Below are 18,837 nucleotides of genomic sequence, written 5' to 3' on the forward strand. Positions count from 1 at the left end.
TCGCTCTGAGGCCGACGGGAAGGCGGGACCGTCGCCTGCAGTCGTCCGGAGGGTGGGACGAGGCCGGCGTGCCGCGGTGGGCGGGTTTGTTGTGTTTTGCCTTCCCTATTTTTGGGTAAAAACGTGAGCCAGAAGCGTGTGCTCATAGCCCGGAAGTGCAACTGTATCCTGGGCTGCATAGCAAGGGGAGTGGCCAGAGGGGGGAGGGAGGGGTTTGTCCTCTTCTCTGCCCTTCTGGTGCCCCATCTAGTGTACTGCATCCAGGCCTGGGGTCCTCAGCACAGGAAGGATGGGGAGCTGCTGAAGTGGGTCCAGAGCGAATCAAAGAATTGAACTGGAACGAATCTAAACTAGGCATCATAGCTTGAGCAAACAGAAAACTTTAGGAAGAAACTCAGGGACCATAGAAATACAGGTGCTGCTGAAGTGAGCTGCTGTTTGCAGCTCAATACATGATCCCATGAAGATGAACACGACACAGTGGCGTGTAGGGTGGTTGTTTACAACACAATGGATGGACCAGGGAAGATTGCTGTTTGCAACTCGGTGGGGGAGTCTATGAAGATAAGGAGGCAGATTTGCTGGTGACATAATGTAATCCCTTTAACATCTGGAAATTTACCACCGAAGATGTCACTCACTTTGGAATTTCTGTCCATCTTTAGAATGTAATGAATATTAATGTGTTATGCCTTTAAATGTGTAGTCGTTTCTCTCTTCAGTGTGCATGTTTGGTGGAGAGATCCCCCATGCACCCACCACTGTAATAAAGGGAATACCTGCTTGACATATTTCATTGGTGTGTCAAGTTACTATGTTGGATTTCTCAGCATCAAGAGGATGGCATGAAGATGATCAGAGGGCTGCAGTACCTCTTGTGTGAAGACAGGCAGAGAGAGCTGGGCTTGTGCAGCCTGGAGAAGAGAAAGCTCAGTATGGCCTTAAAGTATTTAAAGGAAGCTTATTAGCAGGAGGAAAATCAACTTTTTGCATGGTATAATAGTGAGAGGTCAATGAGGAATGGTCTTAAACTAATAGAGGGGAGATTGAGGTTAGATATCGAGGAAAATTTTCACTGAGAGGGCAGTGATGCACTGGCACAGCTGCCCAGAGAAGCTGTGGTGCCCCATCCCTGGAGACGTTCAAGGCCAGGTTGGATGGGGCCCTGGGCAGCCTGAGCTGCTGGGGGGCAGCCCTGCCTACTGCAGGGGTTGGGGCTGGATGGATTTTGAGGCCAGTTCCAACCCAAACACTTCTGTCATTCTTTGAAATGTAAGCAGGGAGATCTGTTTCTGGCCCTTTCATTTTCAGTGTCAGTTTGTCCATGAATGAGAAAGGAAATTAGCATGCTGCAGAAGAGGCTCACAAAGCGTTACCTGCATCAGTCTTCCCAGCTAAGAAATGCACTACAGCATAACCTGAGGAGCCTTTAATTAATAAGGGAGTGCATTATCTGTAGGATGTGCTATCATCTTGAGCTTTCTTAACCGATTGTGCAGATCCTCCTTACGTGTAGTTATCCAGATGTCACTGCTCTCTGTTCCCTGTACTCCTGCTTATTTGACAACTCAGAGCCCTATAACCAAAAGGTACATAAACATAACTGCTCTAAATGGGCAGAGTTCCCAACAGCAGAGGCTGACATTGCTTCAGTTTTCTCTCCCACAGCTGTAGCATCAGAATGCTGTTGTTGTGATCAGATCAAAGTTGTAATTCTGACAATTTGGTAACATCATTTATGGGAATAGAATGTTGATTTCTGCATTAGATATTAAAAAGAGCAATTGATCTGAAGAAGTAGAACATAATGTATTTGTATTCTGTAACTTATTCTGAGAAGTAGTTGATGTAAAAAAGCAGGAGTACTGTATATGTTAGTAGAATATTTTAAGAAACGTAGCTGCTGAATTATGAGATTAATTATTTCTTGCAAAACCGCAATAGATTTTTAAATGTTCCAAACAATGTGCATATAGTATTAGGGACTAGAAAACATTTTGCAGGGCTGTTCTGTTAGGAAACTCCCAGCAAAAGAAAGATTTAACAAACATCAAAGAAGCAACGGCCCCTACACAAGGCCAGACTGCTTCACTCTGGGAAGGTTGGGATGCAATAGGCAGGCAAAAAGATACTCCCATCTATTCTCCTTCTGAGCTTCTCTCTATGCAAGGGAGGACAAGCAGATATCCAGAAACAATGACCAAGTGTGGAGTGAGTAAGTGTTAGAAGTTAATTAAATAATTAGAGCTTTATGCTTAGCCAGCAAAAAATTATGTCTATCCAGTATTTGTATGTTTAAGGAGATTGTGAACCTGAAGTACTCAACCAATGAGGAACTAGGGGAGAAAGAGATAAGTGTCAGGTAACAGGGTATTCAAGAAGCAACAGTTTTCTGTGTGTGCTTCTGCTCTCAGGAGACCCGCCATTGCCATTGCAAATAAAATCTGCTTTATCAGAGATACCGTCCTGATAAATTATTTGGGTATATCCAACAGGAATAAATGAGTCATGTCAAAGATTTGCTGCCTGCAACTGTTCACTTGGATGTAAACCCCAGAAAGCAAGGTAAGAACTGAAAGTTTAATCAGAGGGCTTTGATTCTCTTTGCTAACTGCAGCTGCTACGTTAGATACACTTGCACAATAAAGATTGCACAATTCCCTTTCCCCTTTTCCAGTGGATTTATGTGTTTTTCAAGGCAGCACTGAGGTCAAATTCCAGATGCACAAAGACTAGGGAAAGGGTGCAGTATGAAAATAGCTTATTCATCAAGGTCACTGAAACCATACTTCTCTGGAGATCTCTTCCTCCCAAATGAAAAGGCGGGACGGGACCTCCAGGGCTTTTGCCCAGAACATACAAAAGCATCAGTGTGAACTTCAAAAGTGTTCAAAAGTACAGACTTTATGGAACAGCAGTGCGTGCAGTCAGAAGACAGGGGAGGTGGTACAGCCTTGCCCTAAGGGGATGTGAATGGCCTAGCATGCAGCCACTGCTGCGGGAATCCAGGTATGGTCTGGAGTTCTGCACAGAAGCCTTCAATGCATTGAGATCCAATTTGAGAGTTTTATCATTTATCATCAAGACGATCTGTCAGCACTAATCTAAAAATGAGAACTGCAGCTGAAAAGGTATTTCAAAATAACATTTAATATTATTATTAGAATTACATTCAAATGTAGCATTGAATACAATTGGCCATTATTTAACGCTCCATATTTAAAGTTCTGCTGTTCTTTGGCAGTTATCTTGGTTGCACAAACTATTTTTCTTCCCTTCAGGAAAAGGAAACCCTTCTGAATATTTAAATACTTTTCCCTCTATGTCTCATGCACTGTGGCTACACTATCCCAAAGATGAAGCATGAAAAAGAGAAAACTAAGCTTGAAAACAAGCAAAAAACTACATCATAAAGCAAAGGCATTTTCTCTCCAGCTCTTGCTACTGAGTTTGAGGCTGAAGTTTATCAGATGTATCTACAGTTAGGCTATACTGCTTTGGTAGTTGGTGTTAGTGCAGTATAACCTTCTTCCTTCTCGTGGATTTAATCGCAGTACTGTAAGAATTAAAATAGCTAAGGTTAGTCCCACATAGAAAAGGAATGAAGTTACACTCTTGATGATACCTTAAACATATTCAGTGGCAATTCTCTGACATCCAAGTAAGACTATTTTAGTAGAGTCTGTTCCTTTTTGTTCAGAACCCTTTTTATAACGATAAAAGATGTGTAGGTCACTTACAGCAGCGATCTGCAGAATCACAGGGCAAAGGCAAAAGTATGCACAGAAGGCAAGAGAAAAGCAAGTGCTATTTTTGCAGAAAGTAAGATCATCTTAAGAGTTCCAAGCACCTCAGTCACAGATTCAATTTTTAATGTTTACTGACACATCCTGGGTGGTGGGGGAGGCAATGTTTGATCCCATGCGCATCCAAAGTCTTTACAGATAGAATGGGACATTCACTTCCAGAGGGGAGGATGACAAAACCCCCAGTCAAAGTTACTGCTTCATCACCTTTTGTTAGTGAGGAAACTAAGTGAAGACATGGGTTTAGAGCTTAGAGGAGAATGTAAAGCGAATGGCTTAACGGCATAAAGTTGTCTTACATTTTTAACAGCAATTCAGTAGCATCTCATGTTTGTAAAGAAGTGATAAAGAAGTGGAAGCATGGAATGCAACCACCAGAAAGCTGCAAGTTGAACTATACAAAGTCATCCTGAGTATTAGCAATATTATTTAAAAAAAAAAATCCTTGAGTTTATGTGAGCAATTAACAAAATTAAAATGATTTTTTTTTATTTGAGCTTATTCCAACAGCATTAGATTGTTAATAAATTATATTAATACAAATAATTTGCATCCCTAGTACTACATAATATCACACCTCAGACTATTGCTTTCCTTACCTGTAAAAATTCACAGAAACCTGAAATTTAGCATAAGCCTGTAATATTACCATCATACAACATTACAGTTGTAAAGCATGTTGCTTAGCTCTTCATTACTTTAGTTTATAATCAAAAGATGGATTCATTCATCTGAAGGTAAAATACACTGCTGAGTAACCTTCTGTATTTCCTGTGTGAGTTCTGAAAAAAAATAAAAATCCCTGATCTCACAACCTTACAACATTAAACCATTCATTTGGCATGTCCTTCTTTTTTTTAAATTAGGAAAAATAAAACCAAACACCAATAATGATGAAGTCCAATACCAAGCACGTTTACCTCAGATGAGATGTTTAAAATAGCACAAGTCCCAGTCTGTTTAAATGAAGCGGACAAAGCTTTTGATCGTGAAAACTATGATAAACTTCACCTCCAGACAAATCAGCATTGCAAATCCAGTCAGAAAACCCAATAAACACAAAAACTCAATGGAGTCCACCTCCCCATGGAAAGAAGTGTTCTACTAAGCTTTTTGTTGTTCGAGTGCCTATGGTGGTACATATCCACCAACAGCCAGAAGTGTCCTTCAGACAAGCAGCTTTACTGTACAGTGGGTAGAACTAATTGCTGTCTATTCCAATTCCTGGATGGTGGAAGCAGTGCAGATCCAAAAGAAGCTGCACCTTGAACATTATCATAGTCATGGCACTGTGAATGACAGCCCTTCCTCCTTTAACACCTAGGAACAGCCAAATATGCTTGTATAAAAAGCGTTCCTTAAAAAATGATTTTTTCTTTGAATTAGGCTGTGGGTATACAGTAATTTGTATTTTTACAGGATTATCTTCATTTAACTGCATTTCCTAAGTAGCAAAGTGATCTTAGCTATTGAAAGAACAAAGTTCTTTCATTAAAGAACTGAATTAGAATATTCTTTAATTAGCTAATTAAAACCAAAAGCCCTCAAAGTAGTGCAAATTATAAACATGTTACTGCATAGGTTGGTCACTTATGAATGTACTTGTCTTTTATTTAGGAATCACTAATCCTGAAGAACGCTCTTATAATACAAAGCTGAAATTACAAACATGGTAAGTCTGCAGTTCTTTGCATAATAAGGCTTATAAAATAGACCTGTTGGAAATGTAAATTATCTGTTTACAAGATGCTAAGTTTTAGGACCAGTTAAAGGAAGGAGAAATAGAAGGGGGCTTCAACTTCAAGACATGGCTTTTCTGCAAACTGATTGTATGCTGACATGCAATATTAGCTTTTTATGAAATTTACTCTCAGACCACAGGTTCAAAAGCAGTGTAAAATAAGTGCTTGAGAAATTACTGGATAAATGATACAGTTGCTACTTTCACCAAGTTAAAAATCTGCTACCATTATTTACAAATCCCTTTAATCCTTCACAAGGAAAAACAAGTAAAAGAATACAGTAACAATGGTAAATTACCACTAAGCTGTACATCCTCCTTCCTGCCTCGCGAGAACACAAAGAATCCTGATTTTAATCACCAAATGGGAAGTCTGAATTATTGAAGTACATCCCAGAAAAGCAGGAAGAAAACCTAAAATGCGGTTTCAAAATGGGGAAAAAAAATAAAGAATCACAGTAATGTTTTCAGCTGCTTAGCCACATTAGTGTCTGACATGCAGCCTAACTTTCCATGTTTTCAAGGAAGTCACATTCAACACTCTCTTCAAGCTGTTGCAAGATCTTTACGCCGTTGCCACCAACATAGTCCATAGAGAGAGATGCAGAAGTGTGTGAATTCTGGGCCTCACTCCCTTTTGTTGTAAACGCACAGCACAGTGTCTTGAAGAAAGGCATAAGCTGTGTAATGCTAGATATAGTGCGGAAGTCCAAAAGAGGAAATTTGTGCCTTTTGGAAATCCCCTCGCCAGTGCTGTTTCTTTCCTGTCAACGTACAAACCAAGATTTACTTAGTGCACTAAGACAACACATCCTACTAAATTTGGCTCATTTGCAGCCTGTACTGTACACTTGGTTTTATCCTGAGAGGTCCACAGCCTACAATTCCATCACAGTATGAATCATACAGATGGTATGCTGAGTTATTTCTATGTTCAGATTTGAGCATCTGTTAAATAGAAGTCCCACGATTTTGGAACACTGGAAATTTGGACAAGCCTTCAGAAAAAGAAGCAGAACACAGAGATATCTGATAAATACTAATACCTTCTTCTGTAAGGGGTAACACTAAACCTTAATGACAATTTCAAATGCTCTTACGGTGAACTTCCTTATTTTTGCCGAAGAGCAGCACACACTTCTTATAAATTCCAGTTGTGTCTGAGATAAATTGTTTTAACTGGGTGGGCACATTTAAGAGAGCAATGAGGAAGACTGCCACTCCATGTGCAAAAGAAAACTGGCATCTTCAATATGTTTGTGAAAGCAGGCAGATAATTTTTTTAAAACCCTTTGGAATCTTAACATCTAAAACTCTTTCACCCAACTTAGAATCTTACCACTAGTTTAGAAAAGTAAAAGGCATAAAAATAAATAAATAAGTAAAGCCCTCTTTCTTTACCCCGTATTTCATCTTCAGCAGATCCATGATTCTTACTATGTGTGGTCTACACTCCTGATGATTTTCTACCAGATGAGAAGTCACAGTAGAAGACTCTGTGTCCACCTCTGGGACAAATGCCCATTTGTACCTGAAACAAAAGGATTACATTGCTAAGAAGACAGGAGAAAAACTGCCTCTTTGGATCACACGTAGTTTAGCAAAGCACTGTTTTGTTCACAAAAGAGCTGTCATAACTATAAAGTTATGCTATTATCAAAGCTAAACTTAATGAAAAAGGAATTTACTACCATGTCAATACTTAAATGCCACTGGCTCTAAAAAATTCCCATGTGTGGCAAAGGGAAAACAAAGAACAGTCTTTCTCTTCTCCCAGTTTTTCTATGTGAGATAACCTTCAAAAAAGGTGAAATCTTCACACACTGACAAGACCAAACTGCTTTCCTAAATATCTTACGCCGCTTTTGTCCTAGAATCAATGCCTGCACTTGTGAAAAGAACAAAGAGCAAAATTAACTATAGAATATATCTGGAATTATGTTGAAGGACAAGAACAGAAACAGAACCCAGAGAAAAGTTAAGCAATTATAGGACTTACATTTGGAACAACTGCATCTTGTCAGGTGGAAATGAAAGCGCTGTGTCTAAAAACTTGCAAGCAGATAAGTACAAGGACAGCTCATTCTGCTGGATGTCAGATCCACAGCCATCACCTGAGACTTTGTGTTTACTTATTTTGCTGTTGCTTCTGCAGAAGTGAAAATTGAGAAATGCGCAATTAAAGCACAAATCCACTACGCGTTTTACGCAGCAAAAGGGAAATGTACTCATTTCCACAAATGTGCACTTGTACCTGGGCACAGAAGTCTTATTTTCACTCTGTATTAACAGTGAGATTTATATAAAAGGATGTAAGTAGAAACAGATATCTAAAGTATGCAGAAAAAAGTCAATGTTAAAATATTCAAACACTGACTTCACCTCTTTTCTACTCTTGTATGCAACTGTTAAAAACCACTTTTTTCTAACTATAACTATTTCAGTTGCTGAAAGAGATATAGTTTACCAATTCCAGAAATATACAAGTACAAATGACAAAACAGGTGTAGAATAAGCACAATTGCTAGCAGCTTTCAGAGGTTTTGCAAGCTTTCATCAGATAAATGCTAATTCTTACTTTGATGGTTCATCTTCCTCAGTTAATTCTTCTTCCAGTTGTAGAAACGTCTGAATCTTTAAATAAATAAATGTATGGAAATGCTGAATCATTCATAGAATTCAGTCATAAAAAGATAAGCTTTCACATAGTAGTATAAGGAACCACAGACTCTTACTCTTATAGAATCACCACAGAATGGTGATTCTATGACTTCTAAGTTATGACTTGAAACAACAAATTATGAAAGAAACCACATTAGCAACAACAGCAACATGGATCAGAAAGGTACTTCCTAATGACAATGTTAATTCTTTTTACAAATTATCAAACTAATGTGGACCTATGAACATTTCCTCCTTCACACAAGGGGTGCATCCATGAGGAAGGTGAAATGCAAACAAACAAACAAACAGATTTTAAGTTACTACTTATTCCTTACCAATTCAGTTACCATAATTGGCCACAAGGAGGTTAGATGTTGAGGAGAAATCCTTAACAACAGAACTCTGAAGAGGAGAAACATCTGTGCAGCAACTAAAGAAGTCTGCCCAACACGGAGGTTCTCAGTCAATCGTTCTGAAATAAATTATGTGAGAAAGAAATGTCATACTTCTGTCTTTATTTTTATTTTTTAATGTTTCGCTATGTATTAGAGCTGAACGAAAAAGACAGAAGTCTGCAAATCTTACCTTGTATTAAGGGAAGATAGAGATGATACTGATCAATTTCTCCACTGAAGACAGCAAAAGCTTGCCGCTTTAACAGCATTGCTTTTTGCTCAAAACTTGGGTAGAGTTTTAAGGCGCTGCTCTGCATGTCTGTAACACATACAAGAATTACTTCTTAGCAGCCATACTTGTGATTTGATATGAAAATAATTTCTGTGTCCTGAGATCTTTTAGAAATAAAAACTCTCTTTAAGCCTACTGATTGGAATAACATGTTGGTGTTGATCCTGATCTAGGATCAGCACTAGCAGGAGAATTATATAAAGCATCTGCTGCAGCTGTCTGGTATTTTAAAGCCCTGTCTCTAATGTGCACAAATCTCTTCATTTCAGGCTCTTAAAACCATGGATGAGTGATCTCTACTGAGAAAAAACTGGAATGGTAAGTTTAAAAACATACCATGTTAAAAAATAAATTGCATTGTAAGCCTTCAACTGTTCTTTTAAAAGATTTGAACAAAAGACAGAAACTGCTTTATCTTTCAAAGCTCCAAGCAAATGTTAGGGTCCTATCCCACCTCTTCCCTAATGACTTCTTCTTCTGCATTATCCTCAAGCCTGAATTAGAGATCAAAGCATGTTGCTCAAAGGCTTGCTGTACTGGTGCTCCACATTGCTGCAGCTCTGTTGAGTATACAGACATGTGCAAAGCTAACCAAAGTCTCCTTGCTTTCCAGCAGGCAATGGTTGCTACAGTCAGCAGCTTAAAACAATGGCCAAATGTGCTTGCAGCAGTCCAACGCTAGCATCTCTGGAGTAAGTCTTTCTTCTCAATGTTTTTAACATTACCAAAATACAGACTCAATGCAGAACAGCTTTTAGTAGAGACTAAAGTTTGTCACGTAATCAATTCTGCAGACGCAGCATCATCTGCATTTTACTGATACACTAGACACCAAATAGCTCTAAAGCAAATACATCTAAAATCAATGCAGAAATAAGTTATCAGTAGGTAGTACTTACTCATCAAGTCTTTAAACATAGTTTTCTCATGTGTCAGAAGGTGATCAATAATGGATCTCCAACTGCATAAGATATAGAAGGAATTGAATAATGTAAAGGACCAACAATAATGTAAAGGACATGACAGATAACCAGAGAAAGTTTCAGTGTAGACTCACATCAAAAGATTTTTCACAAACATTACCTATTAGGCAACAGTTTCCAATGTGTACTCACAATGCAGAATCTAATCTAGCTTAGAACATACTGAATTCTAGTTCCTTCAGCTCCATTATATGTCGTTACCAATCACTAATGGCAACTGTTAGCAAGAGACAAGTTTATTCTTCTGTTCCATGAGGATAACTTAAATATTTATAATGCATTTAGTAGAATGAATCATTGAGCTCCATTTTTAATGTTACTACATTCTGTGAGCAAGTGCTACAGAAAAATTTCAGTATTAACCCATTCTTAAGTCTTTCTTTGCAAATGACTGAATAAAATCTTGGAGTGCTACTATCTCCTGTCTTACTGAGTGCATGAAGTGTCCATCTGGAAAAATGCTGGATCCATATACAGCTCAAGGACTTCTTTTTTCCATGCTCGCTTGGTATAGGCGTATCCACTCAATGAGCTGAGCAACTGAGAACCAGCACGAAAACTAGGAATGTTGTAGGTACTGGGGGGAAAGAGAAAAGTAATGATAAATATCAATCTTTTAAAAAGTTACATTTATGTATCTAGAAAATTAACTGTTTTCCCCAGAACTTCTAACCAAATTATCTCAGTAACAGAGTAGGCTCTGTATACATTAGCTCATTAACTCAGCACAGTGGCGGATCAGTTGATCGAAGCAGTTTCTGCAGGAGTTCCCACATTTCCAGAGCACCTTGTTTAGGGAGGTATTTTCTGATTAGACATATCATGGCACTGCCAATCTCAACTACAGGTGTGGTTCAAATTTTCCCCAAAAGAAAGTTCACAAACTGGTCAACAGGCTCCGCAAGGGATAGCAGGGAAGGAGTGTTGCGCTCAAGCCTGAAGTAGTAGGAGCAAGGAGAATGAACTCATACTTGTCAAGTAACTTCTTGGAAATCCTGTGTATGACAGCTGCTCTGACCATGGCTCAACACAGGTTTCAGAGGTTTGAGCAGTGGCACTCAGACTAACACATGTGAGTGATGGGAAAACAGCCCTTCTGCAGACCTGACAGGGGCTCCATATTCTTATCCATTGAACATTTCACTGTAGCAATACAGCTCACGGGGACTGATGGTCTTGCCAGGCTGACACTGGAAAACCATCAAGTAATATATGTAGGCATCTCAGCAACTCATCAGGAATCTGATGCCTATGTCTTTTGAACCATCTGTCTCAAATCAAATGGAATGGTACTACCTTCATTGCAAGGAAAAACAGGAAAACAAAACAAAAGAACAGGCTTACTATTCACATTCATATCATAGAACGGCTTGGGTTGGAAGGGACCTCAAGGATCACCAGGCTCCGTTTCTCAAAACAGCAGGTAGGGTTGCCAACTGCTAGATGACGTACCAGGCCAGACTGCACAGGGCCCCATCCAACATGGCCTTAAACAGCTCCAGGAATGGGGCATTCACAATCTCTCTGGGCAACCTGATCCAGCACCTCACCACTCTCTCAGTTAAAATCTTCCCCAACATCCAAAATAAACCTCCCTTCCTTCAGTTTAAAACCATTCCCTCATCCTATCACCATCTACCCTCGTAAAAAGTTTATTCCCCTCATGTCTATAAACTCCTTTTAAATACTGGAAGGCTACAGTGAGGACTCCCCACAGTCTTTTCTTTTCTAGGCTGAACAAGACGAGTTCCTTCAGCCTATCTTCATACCAAAACTACTTTGAGGACTATGTGCTTTTCATAAATGGAGCCAAATCATGGGATTCACTTCAAAACTAAACTACTGCTCTAACCAAATTGCTAATGTAAAATCAGCCATCAAGTATTACCCTGAATTTTAATCCATTACAGCAATGGTCAAGACAGCAGTCTCTGAGCACAGGAGTTTTACAAGGCTTGTAACAGAAACCCTTCCATGAGGAAATGTTCACTTGTTAGTGAGAGTACTGAGAATTTTCTAGAACAAAAGGTCAACTTTATGGTACTTTACCAACTATTAAGCACGCCTGAGAAGAAGAAAAAGCAGAAGTTTGTAGTGTGGTCAAAATTAAAATTCAGAAAATTCAGAAATACAGAGAGAGAAGTCACCTGTGGTTGCGAAGATAAGGAAATACATAATACAGCAAACGAGAAATCAATGGCACAGCTTTCTCTTTCTCATCACTTCGGTAAACCATGTCCAGAAGAGAAGCAAGAACCTTAAAAATGAAATTAATGTCTCGTTAAACATATAGTAATTATCTTTGACAAAGGGGAAAAGCACACTGTGTTTCACGATAGGGTGTGAATGTGTGAGGGATGCCTCATTGAGATTTAAACTCTCATACAGTCTACCAGAAAAACCTAATGTATTCTTCTGCCCAATAATATTGAGAAATAACCATGAATGAGAACAGCAATTACAGTACAGGATCTTACTTCTTACTTACTTCTGCAAGGAGTGAAAGAGCTTGGACACTGTATATTGAAGGAGCAGAAGCAGAAACCATTGACGATGGTGCCACTGAAGTATCTACAGGAGGCAAAATCATACAGCTTTCACTTCAGACAAGACACGTTTAAATTTTACTGTTGACCCATTTTCTTCCCAAACAGAATTGTTATTTGCATGTTGGTACTACAGGGACGTGCTTCTGGGCATCTCACCACTGTAACATACTTCATGCCTTATGTTGTTCTGTCCCACGTATTGAATGCACCTAAAATAAGTTTTCCTCTGTATTACATACAATGTATAGCATTTACTAAATCCACTTAGTCTGGCACTGCTGTTGGAAGACAATGCATATTTTTACTTCTACTTTTCATCCACATTACTTCCTTCTAAAGCAAACTACACACTAACACACTGTATTCTTTACTGACTTAAGCAGAAGAGAGAAACCAGTGAAAATTCAGACAAAACCACATTACCATTCACATCTTCAGTGTTGAACTCATCTGGCAAAATCTGAGGCTGAGCTTTCACTTCTAAGTTCCGGCTCAGCCAACTAGTCTGTTCCAAAGAAGAACCAGCAACATTCCCTACCGCCTCCAAGATTTTTTGGGTCACTTCCTATAAAATAACATGACAGTCTGGCATTAGATGAAACCTACTGTCACTTGTGAAGTCTAATGATGTCTTTTTCACATGGAACTAAAATCAATAGTAGGCACTTTTTAACTCTTGGAAACATATATTCTTCTATGATGTATTGATTTATCTGAGATCTCAGCATACATTATTGCTCACTTCAAATTAGACAAGAAAATGGGAAGCAAGAAAGAAACCTGTAAGTTAGCTTGTCATGGAGCTTTTAGTAATTAATTTCCATGGAAGCCATTACCACTAATACAGTATCTGTTCAGCATCAGTCCTGACATACTTCGTAAATCCAATTTCATCTGTCAAGAGACACAATCTGCATTGTTCAGTCCCTCAGAAATGGCATAATAGTGCTTGTGCTGAGACCCGTTAGTGTCTTCCTTTTGTATTTTGAGGAGATTTAGTCAGCCTATGTTCTATTCCATGGAAATTCACCTGTCCATACATCAGTCCTTCTACTAGGAGTAATAAGTATCAAACTATATACATATTTTAGCACATTTCATTCCAAACAAAATGAAAAACTGGTCACGCTTTAAGGAAAGTAAATCCTAAGTGTCCAAATTAAAGCACAGGTCTTTTGTGAAGAGACTACAAGATGTCATTTTGCTGGTCAGTCTCTGAAGCAGAGGTGAATATACACAGAAGTGCTGGGACGCAGAATTACCACAACCATAATAGAGTCTCACCTCAGAGGAAGTGTTAGGTTGGCTCAGAGCCAAAACTACACCTATGTGGGTAGTGCTAAAGTTGTTCTAGTGAAATCACAATCATTAGAAGAGAATCCTGCTCTACTCCATTCCTTTACGTAAAAGGTGAGACGACAGTCATTTACACTGCAAAATATAGCTATGACCTTCAGGGATAATTATGCCACTGATTTTCTAGACTGTTTTGAGATTTCAATATTTCACACACATGATATGAACTCATGACGGTCAAATTTTTGTTATGATTTCAACTCTAAGAAGAGTCATGCAATTACCCAAGGAAAATAGCTTTGAATAGTCCATAGCTGCTACTGTTTTGTTAGAGACATTCTGTGCAACACATATCGTATTTCAGTCTCCTGTATTTAAGTACATTTAAGTCACAACATGTAATTGTGCATTCATCCATTCCAACGGGTGTATTTAGATACAAAGTTCAGATTAGGCCACTTCTGCTTTCATTCAGATATACATGCCAAATAAACAAACTAGAAGAAAAAAATATATACACATGTATAGACTGTACCTGCAGGTCTTTTTGGTCTTTCTTGTTTTCTAGAGTAGGTGTCCTTGTCACAAAATCATTCAGGGTACTGTGGGGAAATCAATTCACTCCAAATTAGCAATTGGATAGGTTTACTCAGTGCATCTATAAACCTTCTCTCTTATGCAGTACCTGAGAAGCAGAAAGTGTCCAGGAGGAGCCAAGTTCAACTGCACAGACTCCTTCAGAAGTCCTAACAAGGACTGGAAGTTCTCCTGCAAGGCTGCGACAGGCAATCTGACAAAAAAAAAAAAACAATACCACACACCCAAACCTGAAGATAAGAAGTTGACTATCCAGTCATCTGGAAACACATACCAGATAAGGAGACAGATCGTAACACCTTATACTAGTATCTAGCTAATGAAAAAGCTGACCTATATTGCTCTATTCACATGCAATAAGATTTTCCAAGTGGCATTAGCAACAGATCACTGGAAAAGAACCTAAGCCCAGTTATTTTGGGCCTACCTGTCACTTAACAATGAAGTGCCAATAACCATTCCCTACCTAAAGGTGACATTGCGACAAGCAGATCAAAGTAGAGCAAAGCCAGTAATGTTAACTGTTATCCTGGCACTTTGAGTAAAGCAGAAAATCGCCTTGTACAATGAGTGGATTACCTCTGAATGAAAGCATAACTGAACTGCAACATCGGAATATCCACAAGAGAGGATTTCTGAAAAATAAAAGCAAAAAATTTTCATTATTTGCCCTCAGAAGATTATAGATTCATAGATACATTAGGTTGGAAAGGACCTACATCATCTAGTCCAACCATCCTCCTATCACCATCCCTACCCACTAAACTACTAAATCCCTTAGCACCTCATCTAAATGCTTCTTGAATTAGAAAGCTCTGAGTACTTGTATTCAATGGAAAACACATGACTTATAAGAAGCAGCTGGTACTCAAACAACTGAGCAACTATGATACAATTATCTACTCAGGAGAGCAAAGGATTTCAAAGCTTCATTAGAGGACTCTGGTTCAGAATCAGTGACATTAATTGAATATCCCCTACAGTTTTTCAGTGCTTCAGGAACTCCTATGATGATATGCATGTTAGCAATTCTGGCTTCCTTGAAAGCTCAATGGAAAATGGCAGAGGCAGTATAAAAGTACTTCTAGCTGCTCAGCTAATGGTAAAGAAAGAAAAATATCTCACTGAGCAGTATATCTGCAGCATCTTTATGATATATGTATTGACATCTTCAATACCAGAGGACCCACATTATCAGTAACTTCTCATTATCAGTAACTTTTCAGGCAAAATATTCTGAAGAACCTACTTAAATTGAAAGACCAAAGAAAACCACATTCTGGAAAGCGTAACTTGTTCAGGAAACTTTGCACTTAAAAAAATGCAACTTTCCTTCTAACAATCTTTAGAGATGCATGCAGTTCTAGATCATATTAAGAAAATGAAATTATCTTCCTGGTTACCTCTTCACCCTTGATTTGTGATGGCTTCTTCACCACTTCTTTGAATAGATGTAATATAGTATCAGTTTTAAGCGTGTTAAGTGCACATATTAAGTCCACGAGAATAAGCTGGGATGCACTAGCCACTGGAAGAATCTGACCAAACAAAAAACACATTTGACAGATCATTATACCAAGTAAACTGTGAAGCTAATAAGCAGCTTTCAGTGGGACTACTCACATATCAATACACAAAACTGAAATCAGAGAAATTACAACAACCATTTGCCACGTGCAGATTTCTTTCAAAACCTTCCTGAAAACAATTATGTGCAGGGTTCTGCACTTGAGTCCTATGAACCTGATGCAGCAGTACTGGCCTGGGAAAGTGGCTGGAAAGCTGCCTGGCAGAAAAGGAGCTGGACATGCTGGTCGATGCATGGCTGAACATGAGCCAGCAGTGTGCTCAGGCTGACCAAGAAGGCCAAGTGTCCTAGCTTGCATCAGAAATAAGTGTGGTCAGCAGGACTAGGGAAATGATTGTCCTCTGTACTTGGCAGTGGTGAGACTGCACCTTGAATACTGCATTTAGTTTTGGACTCCTTGCTACAGGAAGGATACTGTTTATGAGGATCGATTGAGGGAATTTCTTCACAAATAGGGTCTGCCCATCTGTGGTGGAGTCTCCATTCCCAGAGATATTTAAGAGATGTGTGGACATGGCACTAAGGACATGGTTTAGTGATAGGACTTGGTAAGTCAGGTTGATGGTTAGACCTGATGATCTCAAACGTCTTTTTCAACCCAGATGATTATGACAGTGTGTCCAAATGGAATCAGAAAAGGTCAGTCTTCTGCTCAGAATACATGTGTAGTTCCAGAGAACAATGTATCTCAACTTTCTCTGAAGATGGAGCTGATTAAGTAAAACTAGCAATTTGTAATCACTAAGACTATAATCCAGTAGTGAATTAAAAAAAAAAAAAAAAGGCTACTACTGTCAGACTTGAGCTGCCACACTGTCCTTGTAATCTGATTACTTAGGTTAAATTGGAGCCCTGATGCTTTGTGGAATTGCATATGAACAAAAACATTTTGGATTTATCTTTATGACATACAAACAACAGGAAAAAAAACCAAAAACAAGCAAAACCCTCAAACCAATCTATAAACGAGACCAGAACTGATCACATAAATGCAGCCTTTGCCTCGCATTGGAAACCTAAGGGCTCCTTTCTTCAGTTTTACCTTTGTTTTACTTTGATTCCTGTGAGGTTTCTTGCTATTCCACACTGCTGCAACTGCTGTCATCAACTGGATTCCAAGGTGTGCTGTCAATGGATTCAAGAAGTCCAGTATTTTAGTTCTTAATGTCTATAGAGAATAAAGGAAAAAAAAAAAAAAGTATGCTAAGCTTTGCTAGGTAAAGGCTAATTCTTAATCTTTAAAGTATTTGTCCTTTTCCAAAGATGTCCAAAAAATACACAATAACAAAATAATCTCATTATATATTTGGCAATCAGGCTAGTTTTAGTAAGTTACTTATATCCTTACAGAAGGAAGGCACATATTTTAGAAAACAGACATTATAATAGAAAAACTGACTTATTGTGGTATATTCTTTTTTTTCTCCTACTAACATTTTTTACTACTACAGTTTAGCAGTCTCTACAGAAAAATGGTAAAGCCTAGTATTTTTATTCCCTCAGATACATGCACTGTTGCCTGTGGAAAGTGCAGGCAATTCAGGCTCTACAGCAGTTAGTAACAGAAGTTCACAGAAAAAAAATAAAACAAACATTAAGCAGGTCAAGAATGAGTCCAGATGGGCAGAAGGAACAGAGAAAGATGTACTTTTGTGGGAAAGTACTGTGAAAGTTAATAGCTTTTAAGATTTCTTCCAAAACTCCTTATGTCCCAGTATCATTCTGAAAATGGCAACACTATTCCTATGAACTCCATCTAAAATGAACTGGTGAGAGATGATAGGAATGATGAGATATAAAGTAGTTTCAAAAGAACTCCTACTTTGGTTGCTTTAAAGTAGACTGAGGAAGAGCCTTTAGTAGTTCCCAAGAAGTCTGTTGGTCGTTTTTGAGAGTCTTCTCTCTTTATAACGTTCCAAAGAAGGGACATGGTATTAATAATACGAGGTAACTCTTCCAAAATGGCATTCCTGGCATTTCTCAAGTTTGCAGGCTCAGCTAAACAAGATGACTAGGAAAGCAAAAATATGAATGTTAAAATACATTATATTGTGCACTACAGTGACTGCTTCCTTGCTGTAATTAGGAGTCTTCTGTAACAACAACCCTTGCAATTCTGTGTGGCTGTGTGTGGCTGTGTAACAACCTCACAAATAATCAAAGTACTGTACTTCTGAATTATACTGCTGCTATCAGAGCCTGTTTAATTGTCTGCTGAATGTTTTGGTGCATACTTGTATAGGAAACTGTTAGAATTATATCAATTTCTGCCTTATGTAGCAGGAACAAAAATTTAGAGAAGATATTGGAAAACACTTTATCAACTGTAATAAAAATAGAAGACTTGGTTAATGACAGAGTGACTATAGACAAGCTACATAGGACTGGTATATGTGTGACTAAGATCATCACAAACAACTTTGTTTAGAAACAACTTTCCTTTCTTCAAATAAAAGAAAATTAACCATCCCCTTCCTTAAACATGTACTTAGTTTACTTCTTTTGATGAGCTATCAGGCTTCCCTAAGGCTACCTTTATTCTACAAGCTTGCCTTTACTACTTAAATTCACCTCTGAATGAAAAAGGGATGCATACTCTGACAAACTAGTACAAAGGTATCAAGCAAGTGGTAGGCAATGGCAGGCATTAAGAAGTTACCTTTTTAGTTTGATTAGGGTGATCCAGGAGGCAAAAGTGACCAATAGTTGTCAGACCTTCCAAAAGGGTTAGTGGATAATCAGGTGTAACATTCTCTCTTTTAGAAGTTAAGCTTTTGGAGGAAAAAAAAGAAAAGAGAAAAAAAAGCTCAACAGTCTAAATGGCACTCCACGATTAAAAATTCCAAGAGTGATCTATTACTGTTCAATAGTTATGAAACACTGCAAAGGAATATCAGAATGACCAGACAGACAGTAATTATTAGAA

At 38.5% G+C, this 18,837-nt stretch overlaps 1 protein-coding gene and 1 long non-coding RNA gene across 3 annotated transcripts in view; one reads left to right on the top strand and one right to left on the bottom strand.

Annotated features, from left to right (window-relative positions):
* The first annotated feature begins 38 nt into the window (after positions 1–38).
* Positions 39–6,092, top strand: LOC136052002 (uncharacterized). The gene is made up of 4 exons (XR_010622510.1): positions 39–84; positions 2,496–2,565; positions 5,424–5,478; positions 6,019–6,092. It is a non-coding gene; the product is annotated as an uncharacterized LOC136052002 (long non-coding RNA).
* The window catches only part of DOP1B (DOP1 leucine zipper like protein B), a 43,083-nt gene continuing 30,257 nt past the window's right edge, over positions 6,012–18,837 (bottom strand). For both annotated transcript variants that reach the window (XM_065741735.1, XM_065741734.1), the window contains 18 exons: positions 18,571–18,682; positions 17,734–17,922; positions 16,954–17,079; positions 15,727–15,861; positions 14,903–14,958; positions 14,412–14,516; positions 14,262–14,328; positions 12,854–12,995; positions 12,370–12,452; positions 12,029–12,138; positions 10,312–10,458; positions 9,798–9,859; positions 8,797–8,925; positions 8,547–8,683; positions 8,126–8,181; positions 7,547–7,696; positions 6,949–7,078; positions 6,012–6,311 (listed from right to left, as the gene is read on the bottom strand). In XM_065741735.1, the coding sequence (XP_065597807.1) occupies positions 6,051–6,311; positions 6,949–7,078; positions 7,547–7,696; positions 8,126–8,181; positions 8,547–8,683; positions 8,797–8,925; positions 9,798–9,859; positions 10,312–10,458; positions 12,029–12,138; positions 12,370–12,452; positions 12,854–12,995; positions 14,262–14,328; positions 14,412–14,516; positions 14,903–14,958; positions 15,727–15,861; positions 16,954–17,079; positions 17,734–17,922; positions 18,571–18,682 (2,197 nt within the window). In that variant the 3' untranslated portion in view covers positions 6,012–6,050. The remainder of the gene's footprint in view (positions 6,312–6,948; positions 7,079–7,546; positions 7,697–8,125; positions 8,182–8,546; positions 8,684–8,796; positions 8,926–9,797; positions 9,860–10,311; positions 10,459–12,028; positions 12,139–12,369; positions 12,453–12,853; positions 12,996–14,261; positions 14,329–14,411; positions 14,517–14,902; positions 14,959–15,726; positions 15,862–16,953; positions 17,080–17,733; positions 17,923–18,570; positions 18,683–18,837) is intronic.

The sequence above is a fragment of the Cyrtonyx montezumae genome, unplaced genomic scaffold (genome assembly GCF_038088225.1).
Source record: "Cyrtonyx montezumae isolate F1298 unplaced genomic scaffold, pur_monq_1.0 scaffold_3, whole genome shotgun sequence".
NCBI lineage: Eukaryota > Metazoa > Chordata > Aves > Galliformes > Odontophoridae > Cyrtonyx > Cyrtonyx montezumae.